At 46.2% G+C, this 22,682-nt stretch overlaps 1 protein-coding gene across 2 annotated transcripts in view; it reads right to left on the reverse strand.

The window, feature by feature from the left end:
• Positions 1-3,707: 3,707 nt before the first annotated feature.
• The window catches only part of Kit (KIT proto-oncogene receptor tyrosine kinase), an 82,647-nt gene continuing 63,672 nt past the window's right edge, over positions 3,708-22,682 (reverse strand). The window contains 14 exon segments of one of the 2 annotated variants that reach the window (NM_001433901.1): positions 3,708-6,099; positions 7,168-7,273; positions 7,609-7,708; positions 7,820-7,931; positions 10,813-10,935; positions 11,959-12,086; positions 12,790-12,878; positions 14,650-14,800; positions 16,271-16,381; positions 16,485-16,589; positions 16,861-16,987; positions 17,085-17,191; positions 18,776-18,957; positions 20,534-20,648. In NM_001433901.1, the coding sequence (NP_001420830.1) occupies positions 5,968-6,099; positions 7,168-7,273; positions 7,609-7,708; positions 7,820-7,931; positions 10,813-10,935; positions 11,959-12,086; positions 12,790-12,878; positions 14,650-14,800; positions 16,271-16,381; positions 16,485-16,589; positions 16,861-16,987; positions 17,085-17,191; positions 18,776-18,957; positions 20,534-20,648 (1,688 nt within the window). In that variant the 3' untranslated portion in view covers positions 3,708-5,967. 2 annotated transcript variants of the gene reach the window in all.

Consider the following 22,682-nt stretch of genomic DNA (forward strand, 5'->3'; position numbering starts at 1 on the left):
GAGACAGACAGGGAGAGACACAGAGACAGACAGAGAAACAGAGAAACAAGGAGAGAGAGAGAGACAAAGAGAGAGACAGAGAGAGACAGAGACACAGAGACAGAGAGAGACACAGAGACAGACAGAGAAACAGAGAGACAGAGAGACAGACAGACAGGGAGAGACACAGAGACAGAGAAACAGAGAGACAGGGAGAGACAGAGAGACAGACAGGGAGAGACACAGAGACAGAGAAACAGAGAGACAAGGAGAGAGAGACAGAGACAGAGAGAGACATAGAGACAGACAGAGAAACAGAGACAAGGAGAGAGAGACAGAGAGAGACAGAGAGAGAGAGAGAAGCCAAGCATCACCAGTAATCTTCTAGAAGACTAAAGAGAGTAGAACAGACCCTCTCAGCTCTTGCCACATCTGGACCTGTACTTTCCAGCCTCCAGAGTGCCACAGGCCCTTCCTCTCTACCATCCTACAAGCCCTACCCTCCCTCTCTGTGGAGCAGCTGATCAGGCCTCAGTAAGGGTTCTCAGCCTTCCCTCCTCCTCAGGTGCAGTGAGGCCCCTTCTTATGTCCAATTCTGGCCAGTTTCGTCTTGTTTTTCCTGGGACCATTTTCTCCCAGGTATCTCTCCTTCATTCCCAACCGATGGGATATTTAATTATCTGTTTGAGAGCTATTAATTAACCACTTGTGGAACACTGTATTTACAGCCCTGGGGGTGGGGGTGGGGGTTTCAGTGGACGGCTGGCACTTCAGGAGCATATCTCAAGAAAGTAGCAACTTGTTGACCTCTTTGGGGTGATTAGTCAGGCCAGTCTCCCTCAGGCCAAAGCAAGGATAAGGGTGGGGTTCCCACTGCACCTTGGCTGGACCAAAGAAGGGCTGGGATGGATGTCTTCGCAGGACATGAAAGTGGGAGCTGTCAGCCTGGGAAAATCTTAAGTATTTGCCATGACTAAAGTGAAGATTCAGATCTGGATGTAGATTACAGCTCCACAGGCTGCTATGGGAGAAGTCTCCAGGAACTCATAACGTTTTGTGTTGGGATTTATTTATTTTATTTTGCCAACTTGACACAAGCTAGAGTCATCTGAGAAGAAGGAACCTCGATTGGGAAAATGTCCCTACTTGTCTGTAGGCAAGTCTGCGGAACATGTTTTTGGCTACTGATTGACAAGAAAGGCCCCAACCTCTTGTGGGCAGTCCCACTTCTGGGCAGGTGAATCTGGGGGGAGTGACCTATAAGAAAGCAAATTGAGCAAGCCAGGAGGAGCAGACAGTAGTACTACACAGCGTTCCTCCATGGTCTGAGTCGGTTCCTGCCTCCAGGTTCCTGACTAGACCTCCTTTCATGATGGACAACTGTAAGTGGAAATAAACTCTCCTCCTTGGGTCATATTTTAGTCATGGTATTTTACCACAGCCATTGAAAACCCCTCTAGAACCATCTTCCACGGACTGCATGCTTTGATACTAAGCAAGCACATGTCGGTGAGCGAGCGTGTGGTGTGGGTATTCTGTTGACCTTAAGACTAAATAAAGTGCGGAGGCGGAGACAAGAGCAAGCAGAACCGGTGGGAATAGACAGGGTCCCCAGAAGCATGGAATGTGGGAATTGAGAGGCAGCTTCCAACTAGATGGTTTTTGTTGGTCTGGAATGATGGGGGCTTAGGAGACAGGAGACATGAGGGGCGAGATTGGCAGTGGAAAAGGAGGGGCATATTTGTGAGCTAGTGAACATGGGAATGAAGCCCGAATTACTGCCTATAAGGTTGGAATCTTGATAAGAGCACAGACATTCCAACGGCAAAGTCACCACATGCCAGGACTGTGAGTGCCTCAACCTGTGTGTTACATCCCCCTCTGGGGGGGGGGGTCAAGTGACCCTTTCACAGGGGTTACCTAAGACCATCAGAAACAGACATTTATATTACTATTCATAACAGTTGTGAAATTAGTTAAGAAGTTGCAACTAAAGTAATTTTATGGTAGGGAGGGTCACCACAACGTGAGGAACTGTATTAAAGGGTCGCAGCCTTAGAAAGGTTGAGAGCTGCTGATTCAGGAGAAAGGTACTACCTGGAAGTGATTATTGAATCTCTCTGACTTGATCTGTCCTACCGCTTGCTTACCAAGCCGAATTTACCACTCGGATCATTGCCATTCCTGAGCTTTGTGTATGTGTAGGCATATAAGGGGGGTGGCTTTAAAGATTGTAGAACTACAAGACCTACACTTCAAGAGCCAATCAGCTCACACTCACGCAGCAGTAAATGCTAAAGACAGGGCTGACATCAAGATCTGAACTAAGTTTGAGCTTGAACGAGGGCCTGGGGCAGTAGGGGAAATCAGGACGGGCTATTAACATGAACTCAACGACTTCCAAATCAAGATTTCAAACACAAGGGCTAAACGACAGCGAAAGCGTTCCGCAAGAAAAGGCCTCTTTGTTCTGTGGTCAGTTAACATGCATTCCTGTTTGTAACAAGGCGGGGGCCATTGCTTGACTATCTTCCCAGTTACTGCCGTTTTGAGTCCTTCCTGGCCACAAAAATTCTGATTTGAAAGGACTTGTCTTCATCAAAGCTCACCTCCCAACCTTCTTTCCCTTAGAGGACACTTGAGCTGAGCGGGTGTACATGTCTATACAGGGGGTCAAGACTGATGGCCTTGGGGCTTCATCCCAGTGTGTGTATTTAGGTTTACGTGTGCTGAGTGTGCTGGCACACGCATGTGGAGGCCAGAGGACAACCTCGGGTTACACCCTAGGCACAGTCCACTGTTTTTTCCAACAACTTCTTTCACTGGCTAGGCCTTAACTATGACAAGGCTAGACTGGCTGGCCAGTAGCCCCATAACTCCTCCTCTACTTCCCCAGCATGGGAATTACAGGTATGTATCAGATTTAAACTGTGTGTTACCACACTAGGGATTTTCTCCTTCCTTCCTTCCTATTTCCTTCCTCCTTCCTTCCTCCTTCCTTCCTTCCTATTTCCTTCCTCCTTCCTTCCCTTTCCTTCCTCCTTCCTTTCAGGCTACATGGTCTAGGGAGGTACTTTTTCTCAGACAGTTCCAACGGTTTGGTTGGTGCCCTCTGATTCCATGGGATGACCTAGTCACAGAACACTCTCTTCATATACCACAGGTCTCTGAGCAAGAGCACTAAACTGTTCCAGAAGCTAGAAGACCAGAACTATGTCACCAGAGCCCTGATGGTGGGACAAGAGCATCTGTCTACTTGACCTCATCAGCTTACTTCAACCCCTACACCAGCAAGAACGTAAACTTCTCCAGCTCCCTGGTACAGCCTTGTTTGTTCGACTGAAGCTCATTTTCAGTCCATCTGTTTTAGGAGGAAACATGCTGTGTGCACTAGCTTGGACCTCACAGGAGTCTCTTATTTACTGTTTCCCAACAAGCAGTCACTTCCCGTGAATCAACCTAATGCTCACCATGGCTCTGTGGAAAACTCTCAAAATGTTTTCTCCATTTCTCAACTGAAACAGAGGCTCCGGGCTGTGAGGATAAAAAAACAAAAAAACAAGAAAACAAAAAACAAAACACTAAAATAGCACGCACTAAAATTACTAATAAATGTCTATTGAGTTTTCAAGGATATGAATCCCAATGTGGCATGAGAATCCTTCATGTATTTCACACAAGTTGTGCACAAAACTTTGATCGAATGAGACAGAAAACAAACAGAAAAATATATTTGATTTATATATTTACATTTTTATTAGAATTCTTCAGAACTGTCAACAGTCGGACAACATATCAGAAAAAACCCACGTGGAACACAACGTCTTTAAACTTGCACGGCTTATTATTTACACATAAAGTTACTGTATTTATAAAAAATATTTTCAGGGACTCATGGGGCTCAGGAATATTCAAAAGACATTATTGCTACATTTCAATATTTACAAAAAAAGCCACGTAATAATTCCAAACAGCAAGCAACTGAAAGAAACATCTGACATCTGATGTAAAAAAAAATTATAAAAATATAAACTTTCAAGAATATCCAAGACAAAATTCTCAATGGTGTGCCCCTGAAGTACCTGACGTCCACAGTTAACAGCTATTCTCCTTAGTCGACATTGAAGCCAATAGGAATACAAAGAAATGTTTCAGACAGAGCACGGTTAAACGGTGACAGTCTCGTACGTGACAACACGACCTGCGAACCAGCTAACTTTGGAAAGGTGCAAGAGTGTAGCACTCCAGTGCAAACGATCACTTCCAGGTTAATGGCCACACGTCTCTAAGTGTGGGCTAAAGGATACAGGGCAGGAGGGGGTGGGGAAAACCGTGAGGGCAACATGCCTGAATCTTGTAGGACAACACATGAATGTTGCCAGGTACATGCTGGCCCCTTATGCCAAACAGTGGTCCCGGGCAATGCGGGGGATGACAACAAGGGAGCTTCCAGGCCCCAGTCTACGGGGTACATGTTAACTATGTTTGCCTGGGATGCCAGCATTACGAAAGGTCTAAGGAATGGATACAGTATGTTCACTATGATAAGAGTGTTGTTAAGTGCAGGAGGGTTTCAGATAAATAGGTCCTTCCGCACTCCACTCCGCTAGCCTCTGGGGTGGCTTTGGGTAAACTCTTCTAGACAGTGAGCGCCATGCAGGGAAGCAGGAGAGAGACAGGAGCAGCGATGGAAGCTGCTTTATCACAGATCCTGGAGGAGGACCCTCCAACATAACTCACCCACACGCATATACACACGCATGCACACACATACACACTCACATAGCTACTGGCCCGATGGATGTCTAGGACACGCCTGTAAAAGGCTGAGTCTAACTTTCACTTCCTGCGAGGTGAGAATCCAAACCGGGACCCACACTGTTTTCTCCATCCTGTGGGAATCACAGGTAAGACGGTAACCTTTTCAAACAGCATCAATTCTCTCGCCTGCAAAGCCACTCTGGCATGGGAGGCTTGTCCCGGAGCATCTACAGAGCATCTACATTGTTGGCAAAGAGGTCTTATAAAGATTGTGCTTAGCAGTTACATTTTCCAAAAACAAGACAAAAAACAAACAAACAAAACAAAACAAAAGGACAATCAAAAACCAAAACATTAACTGTTTCCTTCAAATTTGTATGGCTCTTAATTAAATCTATTCTTACACACAGCAGACCTAATCCCAGGGTTGTACACAGAAACTAAAGCTTGTGGGGGGATCCCCCGCTCCAAAGTATGAACGCATACAACGTACAGTGAGTATATACAAACGCTGGCTAGGGAGGAGGCCTTGTCTCCAATTCTACTCCCCAACAGCAGACTATTTAAAAACCAGGTCAGTTGTACAAAAGCTTGCGCAAAAGCCCGCGCAGCGGCCCAGAACAGAGCATCTATGTCCACGCTTCCAGGGCTTGCGCCGTCTCAGCCTAGGTCTCGTTCTCAGCATGACCAGACTTCTTAGGCCTAGATGTTCTCATGTGTCCTCTGTTCTAATAATGGTCTACTTTCCACACACAGGGCTTGGGTTTCCCTTTCTAGTCTTGCTACATACATCTGCCCGTCATTATGGAAGGCTCTCTGGGCCAAAACGGGACTACTTCTAAACTCTTCAAATGAACTACTGGCCATACTTTTCAAACACACTCGGAGGAGCACTGTGAAGAACTCCAGGCATCCCCGTTGCACCCTACCCTTCCTCCTCTAAAGCATGAGGCCTTCCGTTTACAGTAGGGGCTACTTTGCTAATGGGAAAATATATACATACCGTTCGGACCTTCTTGGTGGGATGGTGGCTGATGGCGAAAAGGAAAGGCCATCAGCCACTAAAGTGTGCTCATAAAAGGCAGAATCACAGTGGGGTTGGGGGTGGGGCGGGGATCCCGCTACCCTGGAGTAGGATGCAAGTCAAAGGAAAACAAAATAACCATCATAGAAGCCAGGAGAATGGGGTTGGAGACCACAGCAATGCCCATCGGGCTCCGTTTCTACTCAGGCGTCCTCATGCACGAGGAGAGGCTGTGTGGAAGAGGTGCTGCTGCCGACGGAATTGACCCTCACAGAATGGTCCACCACCACGGGGTTCTCTGGGTTGGGGTTACAGTTTGCTAAGTTGGAGTAAATCTGTGGAGAAAGAGCCCACGGTCAAACACAGCGGCTCTGTGACCAACCCAGCAAGCAGGGCCACCCACAGCTGCAGAATCCTCAAGACAAGGGGCTTGGCAAAGAAATAGTGGCCAAAACCAAGATTGGGCTTATACCTCAGTATCCCCCCATGAAAGTCATTTCATGAAGGAAACGTTAACAATGCTTGCAGTGTTTCTCTTTTGATGGGGTGTGTCTGAAAGCAAGCACTAGCTAGCCTGAGAGGAAGGCTTGCAGCTCCCTAAAGTCAACTGCAACCCAACTGCTGGTGCAATTTGCAGCGATGCCCAGGACTCTTCCAGAGGTCGCTTGTCAGGAATCAAAGCGCTTGGGTGGAAAACGATGTTTCATTCGAAATGTGCTTTGATGCCCTGCAGAGCAAGCATTAACTCAAAGGGATCAGTCATGTGCTCTTAGAAAAGAGAGTTCCCAGCCGATGGCTTGCTGGGGGAGGTGGGGGGCAGCTGAAATGGAGTCTAGTCCCAATAAAGATGGCCAATTCCTCCTTAGAAGCAGAAGAGGAAATAATGGATTTAGCTCATTTCGGTCTCCACATCACTGGGAGGGATGTCCTAACTTCAAACAAGGCTTCTACATGGCTGAGCCGTGGCGGCTGATTCTGGCTGTTTAAAGCTCACTTGACTGAGGTGGACAAGCCAGCCATCTTCTTCCGTGACTTTCATATGAGTTCACCCCCACCCACCCAGGGTGAATGGCACTGCCACGTGAGGAGGAGACCAGACAGTCCCATGATCGACATTCCAGGGCTAGCAGGAAGCACGGCCAGGCCTTATGACAACATCTAATTCCACACAACTGAACACAAGCCCCTCCCCCATCGACATCTCGATGGATTAGAACAGAATCGGAGGTTGGGGGAGGGCATAAGCAGAAAGAATGGGTGGGCTTCCATTTCCACGCTCGGAAGGAAGCCTAGCTTATAATTCAAGCCAGGGAGCTGGGAGAGATGGGTCCTTGTCCTTTGAAGCTTGAGGCCTACGACCACAAAATAAGGAGGATTCTGGGCACGGCCTGTATGTTACTCACATGTTTGCTGCTGTCTGAGATCTGCTTCTCAATGAGCTGAACAACCTGCTTGAATGTTGGCCTTTTCAGGGGATCAGCATCCCAGCAAGTCTTCATAACTTCATACCTGCAAACCGGGGGTCGGGAACACTGTTAGTCACTCCCCGTGCCCTTAACCTGCTTTCTGCTGCCCAGCACATGACAACTTCAATAACAAATCTGGGGCTCTGGGCCAGGATGTGGGAAGTGACATACGGAGAATAAAACCCCATGTGTGAGAGATACTGTCAAAAGCTTCTGTGCTATCGGTGACAAGAGATTATGAATAGAACCACAGCCGTGACATTTGAGCGGGGTGGCCGAAGGAACCAAGTGACATTTCAAACCGGGCTAGCCAAAGACGGTCAACATTTCTGTCTTTCAAAAGGACGTTATCGGAAGGAAAGGCGTGTGGGCCCTTACATTGCGGCAGGCGCGTGCTCAGGGCTGAGCATTCGGAAACCTTCCTTGATCATCTTGTAAAACTTGGAATCGACCGGCATCCCTGGGTAGGGGCTGCTTCCTGAGGGTAGAGAGAGGTGGCAAATCAATGTCAGTCTGAGAGGACAAGATACCACGGAAACCTCCAGAAACTTTTGGACAATGAGGTCATCTTGGATAAGGCACATTTTACCTAGAGAGAATAGCTCCCAGAGGAAAATCCCATAGGACCAGACGTCACTTTCAAATGTGTACACGCAGTTGAAAATGCTCTCCGGTGCCATCCACTTCACGGGCAGCCGTGCCTAGGAGGAAACACAGCAAATTCAACCAGTTAATGAAGACACTCAATAGACAAGATGGACAGCATTCCTGCAGGTGCGGATCTGGCTGGAGGGCAGGGGTGAGTCCCACTTAACAAGACTTGTAAACTTCGTGACCTCCAGCCACCTCCCCTACTTATAATTCACAGTTCTAATATCTCCCTTTCAAAATAGGGGCGTTGAGTCAGTATAGAACAGTAAACCAAGAACAGAGAAGCCCACGGGTTCTAACCTTCCTTCCAATAATGTCCTGGAACAATGAGGAGACTTACTGTGTTGCTCTTTCCTTTTTTGCCGACAACATATATGGCTTCTTCCAACTAAAACTACATTTCCCAGCCTCCTTTGCAGCAAGCTATAGTCAGACCACTTAGTTTTAGCTGCTAAGATCTAAATTTTATGCAGTGGCATGAGAAAAACAAACGAGGTCCTCTTTCTTGTCGCATCCCTTCATGCATCTGCTTTAGACCATGAAGGCTAGCTGTCAGTCTGGTCATCTTTGACCAGGATGAGGAGGCCACATACAGGAATGACAAAACACAGAGAGGTAGAGGGATTCAGCACTAAATTTTTTGTTGTGGAATTCTCTGCCTGGCCTGCAATCTCTTCCCGTTCACTCTTGGACCCCTGCCAAGTGCACCCTTCACTACCCCTCACACACCTACTAGAGAAGTTATCTAAAGGCGGATAAGCCATGCTCAGAACCATCTTTTGCAAAATAAAAATAACTTCAAATACCGGGAGTTGTTTCATTGGACAAATGAGGCAATGCAGGAAGAAAGATGCCTAGCAAAGTCCAACTCACTAATATTTACCCAGACAGACAGGCACTGATGAGCTGTGAGTGCTGTGTGTGCGTGCATGTGCGTGTGTGTGTGAAGGAGGGAGTAGCTGGTGCTTATGTCAGGAGACATTGAGTCAGGCCAAGTTTACTAGGGCCTCTTACAGTCTATCAGGATTTCTGGATATTAATCTGTCACACGAGGCGGAATCAATCCTTTAAATCCGTTTACGACTGAACACTAAGAAGAGAGCCCTTCTAGGGCTGGAGTTATTTTAGCGTGGGAGGTGGGGTGAGGGAGGGGATGATTCACCAACTATAAAAACCATCTCCTATCCATCCCCAAATTTTATGCTGCATTCTCAACTGGAGTGCTAAGCTAGTCTTTGAATTCAAGGGGCCTGGGTATCTAAATGTTAACCTCTACGTCTAGCATTTTCTTTTTTTTTTTTTTGGGTTCTTTTTTTTGGAGCTGGGGACCGAACCCAGGGCCTTGCGCTTCCTAGGTAAGTGCTCTACCACTGAGCTAAATCCCCAGCCCCGTAAGTCTAGCATTTTCTAAAATTAGAAAAAGCGGCTAAAGAGGCTTGGAGACTTGTCTGCCACAGTCAAGACACTTCACATCTGACCACAGTATTTATAGGAATTACAAAACAAAAACTTTCATTCGCTGTCCCTTTGAAATCACAACAGCTTCTATGATATGTTGTCCTAAATGTGTGCATTGTCTACCATCAAATTTGCTTTTCATTCAGCATATCTGCTTTTCTTGGTTAAATATAAGCATTCCATTCATTGGACATGGTATTCTGACAACGGGCACATGGGCCCATAGACTCAGAGCCCAGTGTGGAAAATAATTAAGAATTCTCGATTCTCTGAAAGAACTTTCAGAGAACAAAGGGACTTTATAACGACTACACTTAAAATTCCACGCTGCTCTGCGTCATGTATAGTTCCTTGCTTGAAACTTTCTCAAATTATTGGCCAGTTCGACTGCTTGACTTGTCTACTACTACAGAGTGAGCCAGGAAGGTACTGGGTGGGGCACAGCCTCCAAAGGGTCCGGGCCCTGTTCTAAGAACTCTTGCCCCATAAAACCCCTCCAAGTGCTGAGTCAGCCCCGCTCCTGTGACACGGGACCAGGTTAGAGCTCAGCCAGCCTGGGCCCAGACACGTCACTTCCTTATCTTGCTCCTTTATCCTGGAATGCCAAAACATTTCCCAGCTTCCTCCAAATATTAAGCCAGGAAGTTGATTTCATCAAATCTCCTGGAAAAAAAAAAAAACTGACCCTGACAGTCTTTCCGGAACCATATGATGAGGCGGACATAAAGCCGGTAATACAAACCCAAGTCGTGCACAGCCTGCTGACAGAGGTGCCACAGAGATGAACGAGAAGGAAGTCTGCTATCAGACGGACACAAAAATGGACCTCCAGGAATAAATATGGACTGGGGGTGGAGGGGATGCAGCTAAGAATATATGTCTAGGAGGTTATGGCCTTCCGTACCCATTGGCCCCTGCTGGCTAGCTATCTCAGATATACATCACTAAAATATACCGGACCTTAGTTTCTCCTGCTAGAAAAATTGGAAGAGGACGTGTTCTAAGGCACGAGGCTGGTGATGAAGCACAACCCTTTGAAAAATCCACTGTGTCCCACAAACCAACCATTACTTATGAATCTACTTAACAGCCCTATATCAACTACAAGACCCAGCATCCGAGCAGCGCATACACTGTCTTAGACTACAGCCATTTCCACATGGTATTTCAATGGGGTGGGGTGGGGTGGGGAAGCCCACCGAGACCTTCAGGTCTACATTTGTTACAGTTGAGTAAAGTCAAATTCATTGCTAGTCTCAGGCTGTAATAACGCAGGCCCCCTAACTGCCCAATCATAACTAAAAACTCTACTAGGAAGCACCAGTGACGGTGACGTCCCGTGAACATTTCGCTAAAACGCGTGAGATTGCTAGGTAGGAGTTGGGGTGAGGTGATCATAGAAAAACCATTTTGAGTCAAAACCGGACACCACAGCATCCCACGCAGACTCGGGAGACGGAGGACGGCACTCACATTTCCTTTTACCACGTAATTCGAATCATTCCTGATGTCTCTGGCTAGGCCGAAATCGCAAATCTTTGTGATCCGCCCGTGAGTGAGGAGGATATTCCTGGCTGCCAAATCTCTGTGAATACACTGTTGGGGGAGAAGAGGGGAAAAAAACGACAACGGCCATTCATCTCGGCTCCCCGAGAGAAGATTTTAATACTGCGATGGTGTTTACATAAAAAAAGAAAAACCTTTTGTTTTAAAGTATTTAGTACACCGAAAATAAAAATTATGCCGCACATGATATTCCCATTTGCGTTTTTACAAATCGAGACTTTAATGACTGTAATTGCTTTCCAACCCAATTCTAATAAACGTTTTTCTCCCCTCCTTCCATTCATAGGAAAATGTATTATAAATAGTCAAATCGAATTTCTAAAATGAAAGTTCATTTTGTATGCATCTCTTTGAACGTCCTCTCCTTAAAAAAAAGGTTCATAGACGCCTTCTCCCAAGGACACAAGGAAGAGGGTCTTTTTTGTCAGCCTGTCTTTAGTTTGGTAATTACCTGGGAATGTCACCAGAGGAGCCTCTGTGACCTCACTCTTGGCCTCACCTTCCTCCTGGGAACACATCCATCCCTTCCGGAATCACGTGCCGTCCATCCCTCTCTTCCCACCTCCCTTCTCTTCCTAACTGCCCCTTGCTCTCTCTGACCTCTTCTTACTTCCTGATGCTCCCTGAGTCACATATAGTCTGTGGGTCTCACCCGAGGGAGCCCAGACATATGCCTCACCAGGCACGGTAACAGTGAGGCACACTCCTGCCCCCCCATTCTCTGATAAAACCACGATCCTTCTATTTTTCTAGAAGCACATCCTACATCTTGAAGCCAACGCTTTAAATGAATTCGCTGCATATAAAAGAATATTCATGGAGGCTCATTTAGATAGGTTTGCACTTTTAAGCTTATAAATTAGAGCAGGAATTCCAAAGAGACAGCAGTTGGAACGTGGAGAAACGAGATTTCCTCTGCTTTTGGTTTCCACACTTCAAAATGACACTCTGAATTCTAACTAGGACTACGAAATGTTCAAGGCTTAAAGAAAAAAGGGGGGGGGAGGACTCTGTGCCTCCTCTCGTGAGACTCTGAGACTCGCTGCCACTTACGTTCTTGGAGGCGAGGAACGCCATGCCCTTGGCCACCTGGTAGGAAAAGCTCAGCAAATCTTCCAGGTCCAGAGCCAGCTCGTCATCTTCCATGATGGCGGGAGTCACGTCTCTTTCTATATACGAGTCTATTAGGGAGACAGCAAGCAAAACGGAAACCCAAAATGCAAAACAAAAACCAAAAATAATCGATTGATCGATCGATCAATCAATCAATCAATCAATCAAAACAAGCCATCAATCAATCAATCAAACCATCAATCAATCATTCAAACCATCTATCAATCAATCAAACAAACAAACCATCAATCAATCAAACCATCAATCAATCAATCAATCAATCAATCAATCAAACAAACAAGCCCTTAATGGTAAGGAGAGGAGAGAAGCAGCCGCCGCATGGGAAGCTAGCAGTGGACAAGCTATGTGAACTCCTCCTGAGCCAGTCACCTCCTCGGGAAGGAACAAAAGTGGACATTGAATCACAAAGCTAATAGCTATCTGATAATCCCCGGCTGGGTTCCAGAAACCTTAGGATGATGGTGGGTCTATCTTCAGAATCTCACAAATGTAACAGTAAGATATTAGATATAAAGACGTGTGCTTTTGCCTGAGTCGTCTACTTGTGAACCTTAACTGCCACTGGCCATTTGCTTCTTCCTGAGAGTGCCGTACTCACTTCAGTTAGTGGGAAAGAGGCAAAATCCCTGTCTCATGTTTCTTTGAACTCAGTACCTGACCCCTAGCCCCTCTCCCTGAGACAAGATAAGGCATGAGGTTTGATTACAACCCCTGCAGTCGGGCTGCACTGGCTGCTTGGTGGGTACCCACCTATTCTTGCGGATCTCCTTTTGTCTGTCTTGGTTGGTACGACGTAGGAAACGCCAGGCTTCATGTCCATGTACTCGTTTGAGCTGTCACTGCAGGAGAGAAACAGGACCCGAGTCAGAACTGAAGAGATCAGAGCTGCGAAGGGTGTGGGGATGGCGCCGATGGGCCAGGCTCCAGCTTTCACCCGACTCGCCATAGAGCAGACTGACTTTAGGGAAAGAAAAGTAACCCAAGTGTTGAATGAAGTTTCAAAATCAGGTTCTGTGAGATCTGAGCATTTACCATTCAATGTTAAGGTCCAATTCTCAGGAATGAGAAGAGTCCTATCCCCGGCTATCATGGATTTATTTAATGGGGGAAAACAGACCTAAAAAATGTTACCTCAGGTTACTTCAGACTCTAAATTAGCCCCTACTCAGACAAGTGGAGAGTCAACAGGCACTTCCAAGACATGTGAGAGGGGAGATGGTTAAAATATATCGACTAAGGGAAGAAGGTTTGAAAAAAACCAAGTTTGGTTCAGATAAACACCAATAATTTGGATGATTTTCTAGACCATCTGGACCTCTTGAATCTGCAACATTTGGCTGGAGACTCTTCAAGATTTCTAGTACTTCCTGCCTCTGATTAGCATAGAAACACCATGACAACAACCTCCTTCAGAGCGTGCTGGTGGCTCCAAACCCATATGGGATCCCAAAGCGCAAAGAACATCACACAGGACGGCCCGATTCAGGCCATTATTTCAGAAAGTTAAAAAACAAAAAAACAACAAAAAACTAAAACTTCCCCAACGAGGCTCCTGCCTCCTTGTGAAGAGTCTGTGCTCAAGATCAACTAACAAAAGGTGAGCTCTGCGGCGTTTTAGTACAGCATTAAACAACTCAAGTTTACAGGGCTAAAATGAAAATACTTCCCCTGGGACTTTAAACTTCAGTGGTGGGGAAGGCTACCCGAGGTATTTACTGGTAATATAATATAATATAATATAATATAATATAATATAATAAAATAAAATAATATCCCATGGGTATTTACTGAGGCCTCCTTAGAAGCCTGGATTTAATGCTTCAGAAGACCAAAATCCCTGCCATTTAAAAATAAGGTACAGTTCCTATGGCATTTCATGATTTTAGTTTCTGGTGCTGGGATTTGAACCCGGGGTTTAGAGTCAACGTGAAATGGAGGTTAGGATCCACTGGCCAATTGAAGCAGTATAAAACACAAGGGGGGCGATTTTGATGTCCACTGAAGGACCTCAAGCAGACTTGGGAAGAAAGGCTGGACAAGCCAGAGCAGAGGTTTCTACTCTGGATGTACATCAAACTAGGGCACTTCCTCCAAGGCACTGAAAGCCGCACAGACATCATCCTTGGCGTCATGGCCCGTGAGAACGATGTTGACGAGGTCCATTCAACCAACGTTCTTCAATAGCGATGTCTTTATAATGCAGTAAGACGTTGGAGCACGGGGCATGGGGACACCAAAATGATGCTGATAACTTGAAGTCTACATATGCTCGGTGTTCTTGGCCAGTCTGCAGTCTCCAGGACTTACTGACCATGTGGGTAGCCTTTACCCTCTTCCCTATAAGTAGTTACACAGCCAGTTCCATAGGACTAAGGCTTAGGCAAGGATAGAGACACACACTTAAATCAGTGAAAAAAATCTCAATTTGAATCTTCAAGGGTACTATCTGAACTTCCAAAATAGTTAATCACATTTAAATAATTTAATAATTCTGATTTCACACCTAGGAGTACCTCTGCTCATTTTTTAAAGAATCAGCCTTGATTGCAAACCCTTATGACCCCATGAACTGCCTGTCAACAGCTGACTATTTATGCAAATCAGCCTTACCAGGAAGACTCCTTTGAATGCAGAAGGTTCTTATAAAGTGCGGCGTCTGCCTGTTCTTCTTGCTTTGAGAAAATAAACGAGTCACGCTTTCTTCTCAAGAAATTCAAAAGATCACCATAGCAACAGTATTCTGTAATGACCAGGGTGGGCCCTATGAGGATATAAGAAAACGTTAGGTACAAGCAAGATAGACTATAGATAGATAACCCTGCCAACCGTAGCAATATCCAAGGGTGAGCGTGGCCATTATATCCATCTTCAGTGGCTAAGCCTTCTTAGTCCCAACATAATTCTATCTATTAGCATCGCTTATCACAAAAGGCAACATGGCGGAGAGTGACACAGGACAAGCAAGCCCCTTTCTACCTGAGCGTCTAAATGACATGAACATTCGGGGCCAGGCATGACTGCTGGCTTGGCAACCACAAGTGACTGCTTTCGAAGGCTCTACTATGATCAAGTATCCTACAGGGATCCTTTGATTCACTTCTGTGTACGGCAGGCATGGTTCTGCCTCCTTGCTGTAATGTTACTATGAAAATGAAGGACTCATGCTGCAGCCTGGTAGGAAGTAGCCCCAGAGCAGCCAAGCCCACAGTGGAGAGTGGGTGAAAAGCCTGAAATGACCCGATTTCCTGAGCATTACTACTTGAAAACAGAGTTGTTGCTTGGGAATGTTTAAAGAGCGCAGTTTTAACAGGCCACTAATTGAGTAGAAACTGCCTCGTGAACAACTCATGGTGTGTAGAAGCACCAGTTACAGGGGCTGTCTGGAGACACTGTCTAGAGCTGCCTACTGTCCCGTGGTCCTCCCTAGACAGACAGCAACAGCTCACCTCACACTCCTTTGTTTCCTGTAGGACAAACAAGAGGCCTTCTGGAAATGTCAAGACACCCTCGATGGGAACGCTGACTTAGGGGCAACAATTGGAAGCTTGTTTTTAATGGAAGGGAAAAGCTTGTTCTACCTTGTGGTGCATTTGAAAACCGGGAGGCTCGGGGCCCCTCTCAGTTATAGACGGCAAATCAACATTAACTCCCAAGTGACAGATTATAGCACAGCAATAAATAAAGCTACCCCGGCCCTCGGGATGATAGAACCAAAAATTGCATCTCTATGTGCTTACACTGTTTAAGGGGGAGAGTATTATAATTCAACACACACACACACACACACACACACACACACAATATCTAATGAGGAAGGGGTGTGTGTGTGTGAATGGCTCCCCATAAAGAGAAATCCTGTATGCACCCAAAAGTTTGTGGGAGTTTAAAACATTCTACTGAGGGTGCAATAGATGTCCTTTGGACTATAGCGGGGGTTGGGGGAGATAAAAGAATCTGAGTAATGGGCACCAAATATGGCTGCAGTGAGTGGTTCTAACACAGCCACGGCCCACATCTCAAACTAACAAGAGGACAGGAGTCTGAAGGCTCCCAACACTCAGGAATGATAAAAATCTACATTCTTAGGAACACCGTGGAAAACCAAACCCAGTGAAACAGAACAAAGCGCTCGGTTGAAAAATCTCTCTCAAATAGTTTACAATTAAGCACTGCCTGGATCATACTTGAGAGGCGGACAGAGGGCAACAGGCGCTGCAGACCCAAGACTCACCTCCCACGGTACACGCTCCAAGGAGGTTGACGATATTCATGTGATTACCCAGGTAGCTCAGGACCTTCAGTTCTGACATTAGGGCCTCCCTTTCCGTTAAATGGGCACTTGCTAAAACGGGAAACGGTGTATTTTAGCAAAAAAAAAAAGGGGGGGGGGGACTATTAGACAAACTGGTGGTCGGTACAGAAGTAAGCACCCCGGAGACACTTACGTTTGAGCATCTTCACGGCAACCGTCATGGCGGCATCCGACTTAATTAAGCCATAGGCAGTGGCCTCAACTACCTTCCCAAAGGCACCAGCTCCCAAGGTCTTTCCTTTAGGAAGGGAGAAGGCAGGGTCAGCGGAAAGAACAAACAACAGTGTTCACAAGGTTCCCAAATCAACAAGGCAATCGAAAACACGTGTGACCGGAGCTGCCTCTCCACAGGATTCTTTTCGCTAACCCTGCCAACTTCTGTGCAGTTTGACAGAAAAGCACTTCTTGTTTTAGGTGAAACAAGGCAAGGAAGCCACTGCGGGTTCCCTAAAAATCACAGTTACGTGTACACAAAAGGGCAGCGTGGAAAGCACCTGCTTCCTACTGACCAAAACTCAGCCTGTTTCTGGGAAACTCCCATTTGTGGTCATAAGGAAGCTGCGTTGGGTCTATGTAAACATAATTGTTCCCATTTATCTCCTCGACAACCTTCCATTGTACTTCATACATGGGTTTCTGGAGGAGAAAGGAAAGAGAGATGTGTCACCATTGAATGATCAGCACCTCCCCTGTCAGCAGCAGCGGCCCAGGGAGAGAACAATTCTACGCTCACCTGCAAATATTTGTAGGCAAGAACCATCACAATGATCCCCATCAAGCCGGCTGTGACCACGAAGCCAATGAGCAGCGGCGTGAACAGGGTGTGGGGCTGGATTTGCTCTGCAAGGGGAGAGAATTGTGATTGTGAGCTGACGACGGCCTGGCCACCACCTGTCCCAAACTAAACCATTTCCCTCATGGCGCATGCAGGGAACGCATCTTTCTCTTGCTGTACAAATACAAAGTCTCTCCCTCTCCTTCCTTCCTCCCTCCCTCCCTCCCTCCCTCCCTTCCTTCCTTCCTTCCTTCCTGGTGCTAGGGCTGGAACCTGGGTATGTGTTTTGGAACATCACGATGCCCATAACCGCACCCTTACTAGCTGCACAGACCTCTTCAGAGATGTAAGTTGAAACCAGAGGCCAGAGAAACTGACATTTCTGAAGTAACGCACATGATGTTATGCTGTTTTCAATGAAAAGCAGCATCTGAGTGGACCTCCTTTCTGGGTGGTTTACATTTGCTTCTTTCTGCTCTCTTACATTTTCTAAATTTTCTACACTGAATGTAAATGTCTTCCCACATCGAGGGAAGACATTTTTGAAGCATCCTTTTCAATGCTCTGTCTGGGAAAATCAGCAACAGAGAAGGGTGCTATGATTCAGCCCCTCCTCATCCGAAAGCTGAGGATACACAGCCTTTTGGCATGAGTCCTATGGCCAGTGCTAAATTCCACAGAAACTGGGCACTAAAGAAACTCAAGGGTCTCAGATATACCCATCCACCAATGCCTACAAAGGTCATCTGGCCTGCTAGTTACCCAGTGGCTAGATAAAGAGCCTAGGTGACAGAGGCCATCTACATAGCATGCAGTGAGCTCTGTATGAGTCTGATGATGCAGATGGGTAAGCACATACACACATACACACATACATACATACATACATACATACATACATACATACAAATAAAATGGGATCTTGTCATTTGCTGACAAGATCATGTAAAGGATATTGTGAACATTTCAATACATATGTTTAACAAAATGTAACGCATCTTAAATAACTGAAATTTTAAATTGAATTTAACATTTCTATTTACTTTTTATTTATTTTTTTTTTATTATACATGTGTAGCTGTCTTCAAACACTATAGATGACTGTGAGCCACCCTGTGGTTGCTGGGAACTGAACTTGGAACCTCTGGAAGAGCAGTTAGTGCTCTTAACTGCTGAGCCGGCTCCCCTTTGAATTAAACAATTTCTTTTTTTTTTTTTTGGTTCTTTTTTTCGGAGCTGGGGACCGAACCCAGGGCCTTGCGCTTCCTAGGCAAGCGCTCTACCACTGAGCTAAATCCCCAGCCCCGAATTTAACAATTTCTAATGTGTCCTAATTATACTGGTGCATAAGGTAGGGAAGCTCCCCTACCCAACTATAATTGTGCATCTATTACTCCTAGTCAGGAAGTGCATACAAACACACGGAGACCAGGGAAAGAAAAATGGTTAAGATTGCATCGGTAAAGGCAAAACCTTCACCAGCAGATTAATATGGAACGAGTCTGTGAGTTCGATAGCAGCACGATATGATGCTAGCACAACCAGAGATGATATGACCAATATTGGAATGGATGTAAGATTATGGTATGGTGGACAGAGCCTAAACACCCCTTAAATTGGATTAAAAGGAAATATACCTTTGCTGTTACCTTTAAATGCAAAGTTAAAGAAGGCAGAGCTCTTGCCCACAGCGTTGGAGGCCTTACACTCCACCGTGCCGTTGTGCCGGAAGACGCTGGAGTCTATGGAACTCTGAACCACCAGTTTTCCAAATGGTGACACAGACGCATTCTGGATCTGTACGTCTACTGGCGGGACAGGAACGGTACACCTACAACAAGAGGACGACGACAGTGTGGGCTTATGCCAGGAAGTCAAATGAAGGCCTGGCACCTTGATGGCAAAGCTAGAAACTCAGACTCCCCGCCATACCTACCGACCAGGACGGCCTGAGGAGAGACAAACCCCTTGGGGCCCTGTGAGCGAGGAAGGCACTGCAGAAGAGTGGAAGGAGGAAGTGAGGTTTAGGGGTTGGATGTGGACTTCTATCCTCACTCTTAGGGACTTCTACCAGGTTCTGTGAATTCTCCAGGGTTAGGTTTTTATGGCTGTACCATCTTCAAGAGACTCAAAAATGGCTGCCAGCAACCGATGCTGCCAGGCCAGATTCTCAGAAAGGATGTGTGATGGCTGAAGATGGAGAGGTCGGAGGAGGAAATTGGAAGAAATCAACAAGAAGGAAGACAAGAAAGACTCAAAAGGAGGAGCCCAGGGTCCATGTTGGAAGTGGTCCCATCGCGTGGTGGTGGCCACTCTGGCTGCAGGGTCTTCTCTTTGAGAGACAGTCCCGAAACCCCTCTTTTCCCATTGTCTTTGAAACACCTACACACGTCAGTTCGCCCTGTCTGCTGTCTCTCTCCAGCCATAAAATACAGATCCAGCAAGACAGAGGCGTGGGCACAGCCTCGCATGGTGCATGCTACCCCAACATTTGGCACACGGTTCGTTTCCACTTAAACACTCTGCTGAGCAGGAGAGATAATACACTCAGGCCAGGCCACAGAGGGCACGATGTTCAGAGTTCTTATGCCTTCTTTATTGTTCCCTCAAACCAAACGATCTGCTAAAACCCACACTAAAACAATCATTCGATACAATCAGTCCTGATATGTTGTCATAAAACATCTTCAGTGAAAAATAAGATTTCCACTACTATTTATGAGGCCAACCTAAGTCTTTTAAGGCTGGAGTATAACATGGTGTTTTATGGGTAAAAAAAAAAAAAAAAAAACGGCAACGCTGACCCCATTTCCATCCTCAGGTAATTCGAGAGGACAATTTAAGGCTTAAGTGTGGACTTCAAGGGAAAAGCCACACAGTGGCAGATGCTCCTTGTTTCGGGGGCTGGGCACCTAATCAAGGAGAAACACTTTTGCGAACCCACTGCTCACAAATGCCATATGTGTGTTGTAATTGTGCGATCATTACTTTTTGGTTACTTGGCAATTAACTTCTGAGGTAATTTTTTTTCATGATAACTGCAGCCACACTTCCCACACACACTACCTCCTGTGTATAGAATGGAAATCTAATTACTCTGTCCTGGGAAATTGCTTTATCTACCTGCGGGCTAGAAATTGCATGATAAACCCAAAAAGATAAACCACCAAAATAGAGAAGTCACTCAGTAATCATTTTTCAGCAAACAAAAATTAATGTCGACCAGGAAAAGTATAGCCATTATCCCTTCTTAAGAAGCCACTCAGATATAGGAGGGAAAAAAATAATCAAAAGACAGTCTTTTATTCTAAAAAATAAATAGCAAGTCTGAAAACACATTTGAAATTCAAGCGAATTATAGCCCTTCCCTTCTGCATTTTAAGCAGTGCCAAAAATAATCTTCTCACCTTTGCTCTGCCCCTGTACAAAAATACCAATCTATTGTGGGCTCCGGGAATCCCGCCGCCACACACTGGAGCCTGCCATTCATGAGCCTGTCATATGTCAGGATTTCTGGTTTTGCTGCAGGAAGAGAAATAGCCACGTCAGTCGGCTGAACAACCACGGCATGATTCTTCTCCATTTTCTCTCTCTTCCCATCCCTAGACCATCCAGAAGCAGCTGAGGAACCCGAGGGACTTGCTAGACACCCAGAGGTGGCACGAGGGGTCAGTGGGTATGCTGTGCGGCCTTGCCCGGATCCTCCCCATCCACCTCAAGGTATAAGGATCCCAAGGAACTCTGTAGCCCAGAGCCTGCAAGACCAGCCTGGCTAGTTTCTGCCTCAGGTCCAAATCAGCTTTCTTAACGTGGACTCCTTGCCCATAAGTCTTCAAGCCACCCTACCTGCTCCAACACCTCATGTTGCTATAGGGACTGGAATGGATGAAATTAGATGCTATTGCAGAAAAACAGAAGCTATGCACTCCTTTCAGGCAGTGCAAGAGGTGGTGCTGAGAAGACCTGGATTGTCATACTTACAGGAAAGCTAGACCACGACAGTGAGAGGCAGTGGGAGAGGCTAAACCTTCATTTCCCTCAAAGCACACACAGAAAAGGAGGCCGAGATGAGCCCCAGAGTCCCGTTCATACATTTATCTACAGCCTGGGTATAATCAGCAAAAACATAAATTGTGCCAGCAGGAAGACTCTAATTCGACAGCCCTGTGTAGCTACAATAATCAACTGATATTCGACGATCTCGAATTCTGGAAATTGCTCCTGAAGTGAAAGCAAGGTGAACGTCTAGTGCCCGGTTCTAGTGGCACTGTAGTACTCCAAGGCTTCTGGTCCTTTGAGGATGAGTGCACTTAGCGGTGGGCATTGTGCGGACAGAGATGGGAAGCGTGGGTGAACGCATCGCTGCAGGAACCAGCAAGGCAGGTGTGAGGTGGACAATCCAACTGGTGAAGCTTCCAAATCCCTCTCCTCACTCTAGTTCTTCATTTATAGGAAGGGAACAACGGCTTCCGTCTGACAGGATGTTGGTTAAGCAACAGGGACGGAGCAAGCAAAGAACTAGAGCGGGGGAGGGGCTTTACCCAGCAGGTAAAGCCGACTGCCACCAATTCTGACTATCTAAGTTTGATTCCAGACACCCAACTAGAGAGAGAACTGACTCTCACTAGTTGTCCGTTAACCTCCCCATGTGCATGCTGTGGTACACACTGCCCCCCATACACACGAATAAATACAACACGAAGGTTTTTAAAAGAATCAAGATTGACTCACAGATGAATGACACATTTCTTTTGTTGTTGTTGTTATTATTATTATTATTGTTATTATTACTGATTTGGTTATTTTCTATTGGAATATCATGCTCCCCAGTTGAGGGACTTAGCTACACATTAAGTTGATAACATTTACTCCCTTTCAGTTTCCACTTAATGCTCTGAAAATTGCTTCAAGACCGTGACTGTGTGTGTGTGTGTGTGTGTGTGTGTGTGTGAGTGTGTGAACCTGGAGGGCTGGGATTTCTACACCAATTATACACAGACTAATAAGACCAATAGCTGTGAAACACAAAGACAGGTAGAAGCTTACGGAGTTCACTTCCCCAGAGGAAGGTAACGGAGATCAAGGGCCTCTCTGCAGAAGGACCCCTCAGCACCTCACTCCCTCCGAGGCAAGAAGAGTTGGCAGGGATCGGTGTCCACACGCATGACACACCCACCTGTCACTCAACCTGGTCTCCCTGATGGCAGGCCGTTTGGCAAACGCACGCAGAAGAGCCACAGCTCTCCAAAGCTCTCTCAAGGTAGGAGCATCCTTGAGGACTTGGATCTAACACCAGCTTTCACAAATAGAGCAAGAAGACGAGCCATCGTCTCGCAAAAAGCATCCATCTGGCAAGTTTCGTTTAATTATCATGGGCAACTGTGGGATCAGGCTGAAAAGTAGGACACAAAAGAACACTGGACTCGTAGGAGCATGCTATTGTGCTGGGGACTGCACAGCCATACGGTGGGTCTCTGGACATGGCACGGGAGAGCGTCACCTCCTTTTCTAAGCAACCCCACTTCTCCCAAGGCAAGTTGGTTGGTCTCTATCCCT

This window comes from Rattus norvegicus, chromosome 14 (genome assembly GCF_021556685.1).
Source record: "Rattus norvegicus strain SHRSP/BbbUtx chromosome 14, alternate assembly SHRSP_T2T, whole genome shotgun sequence".
NCBI lineage: Eukaryota > Metazoa > Chordata > Mammalia > Rodentia > Muridae > Rattus > Rattus norvegicus.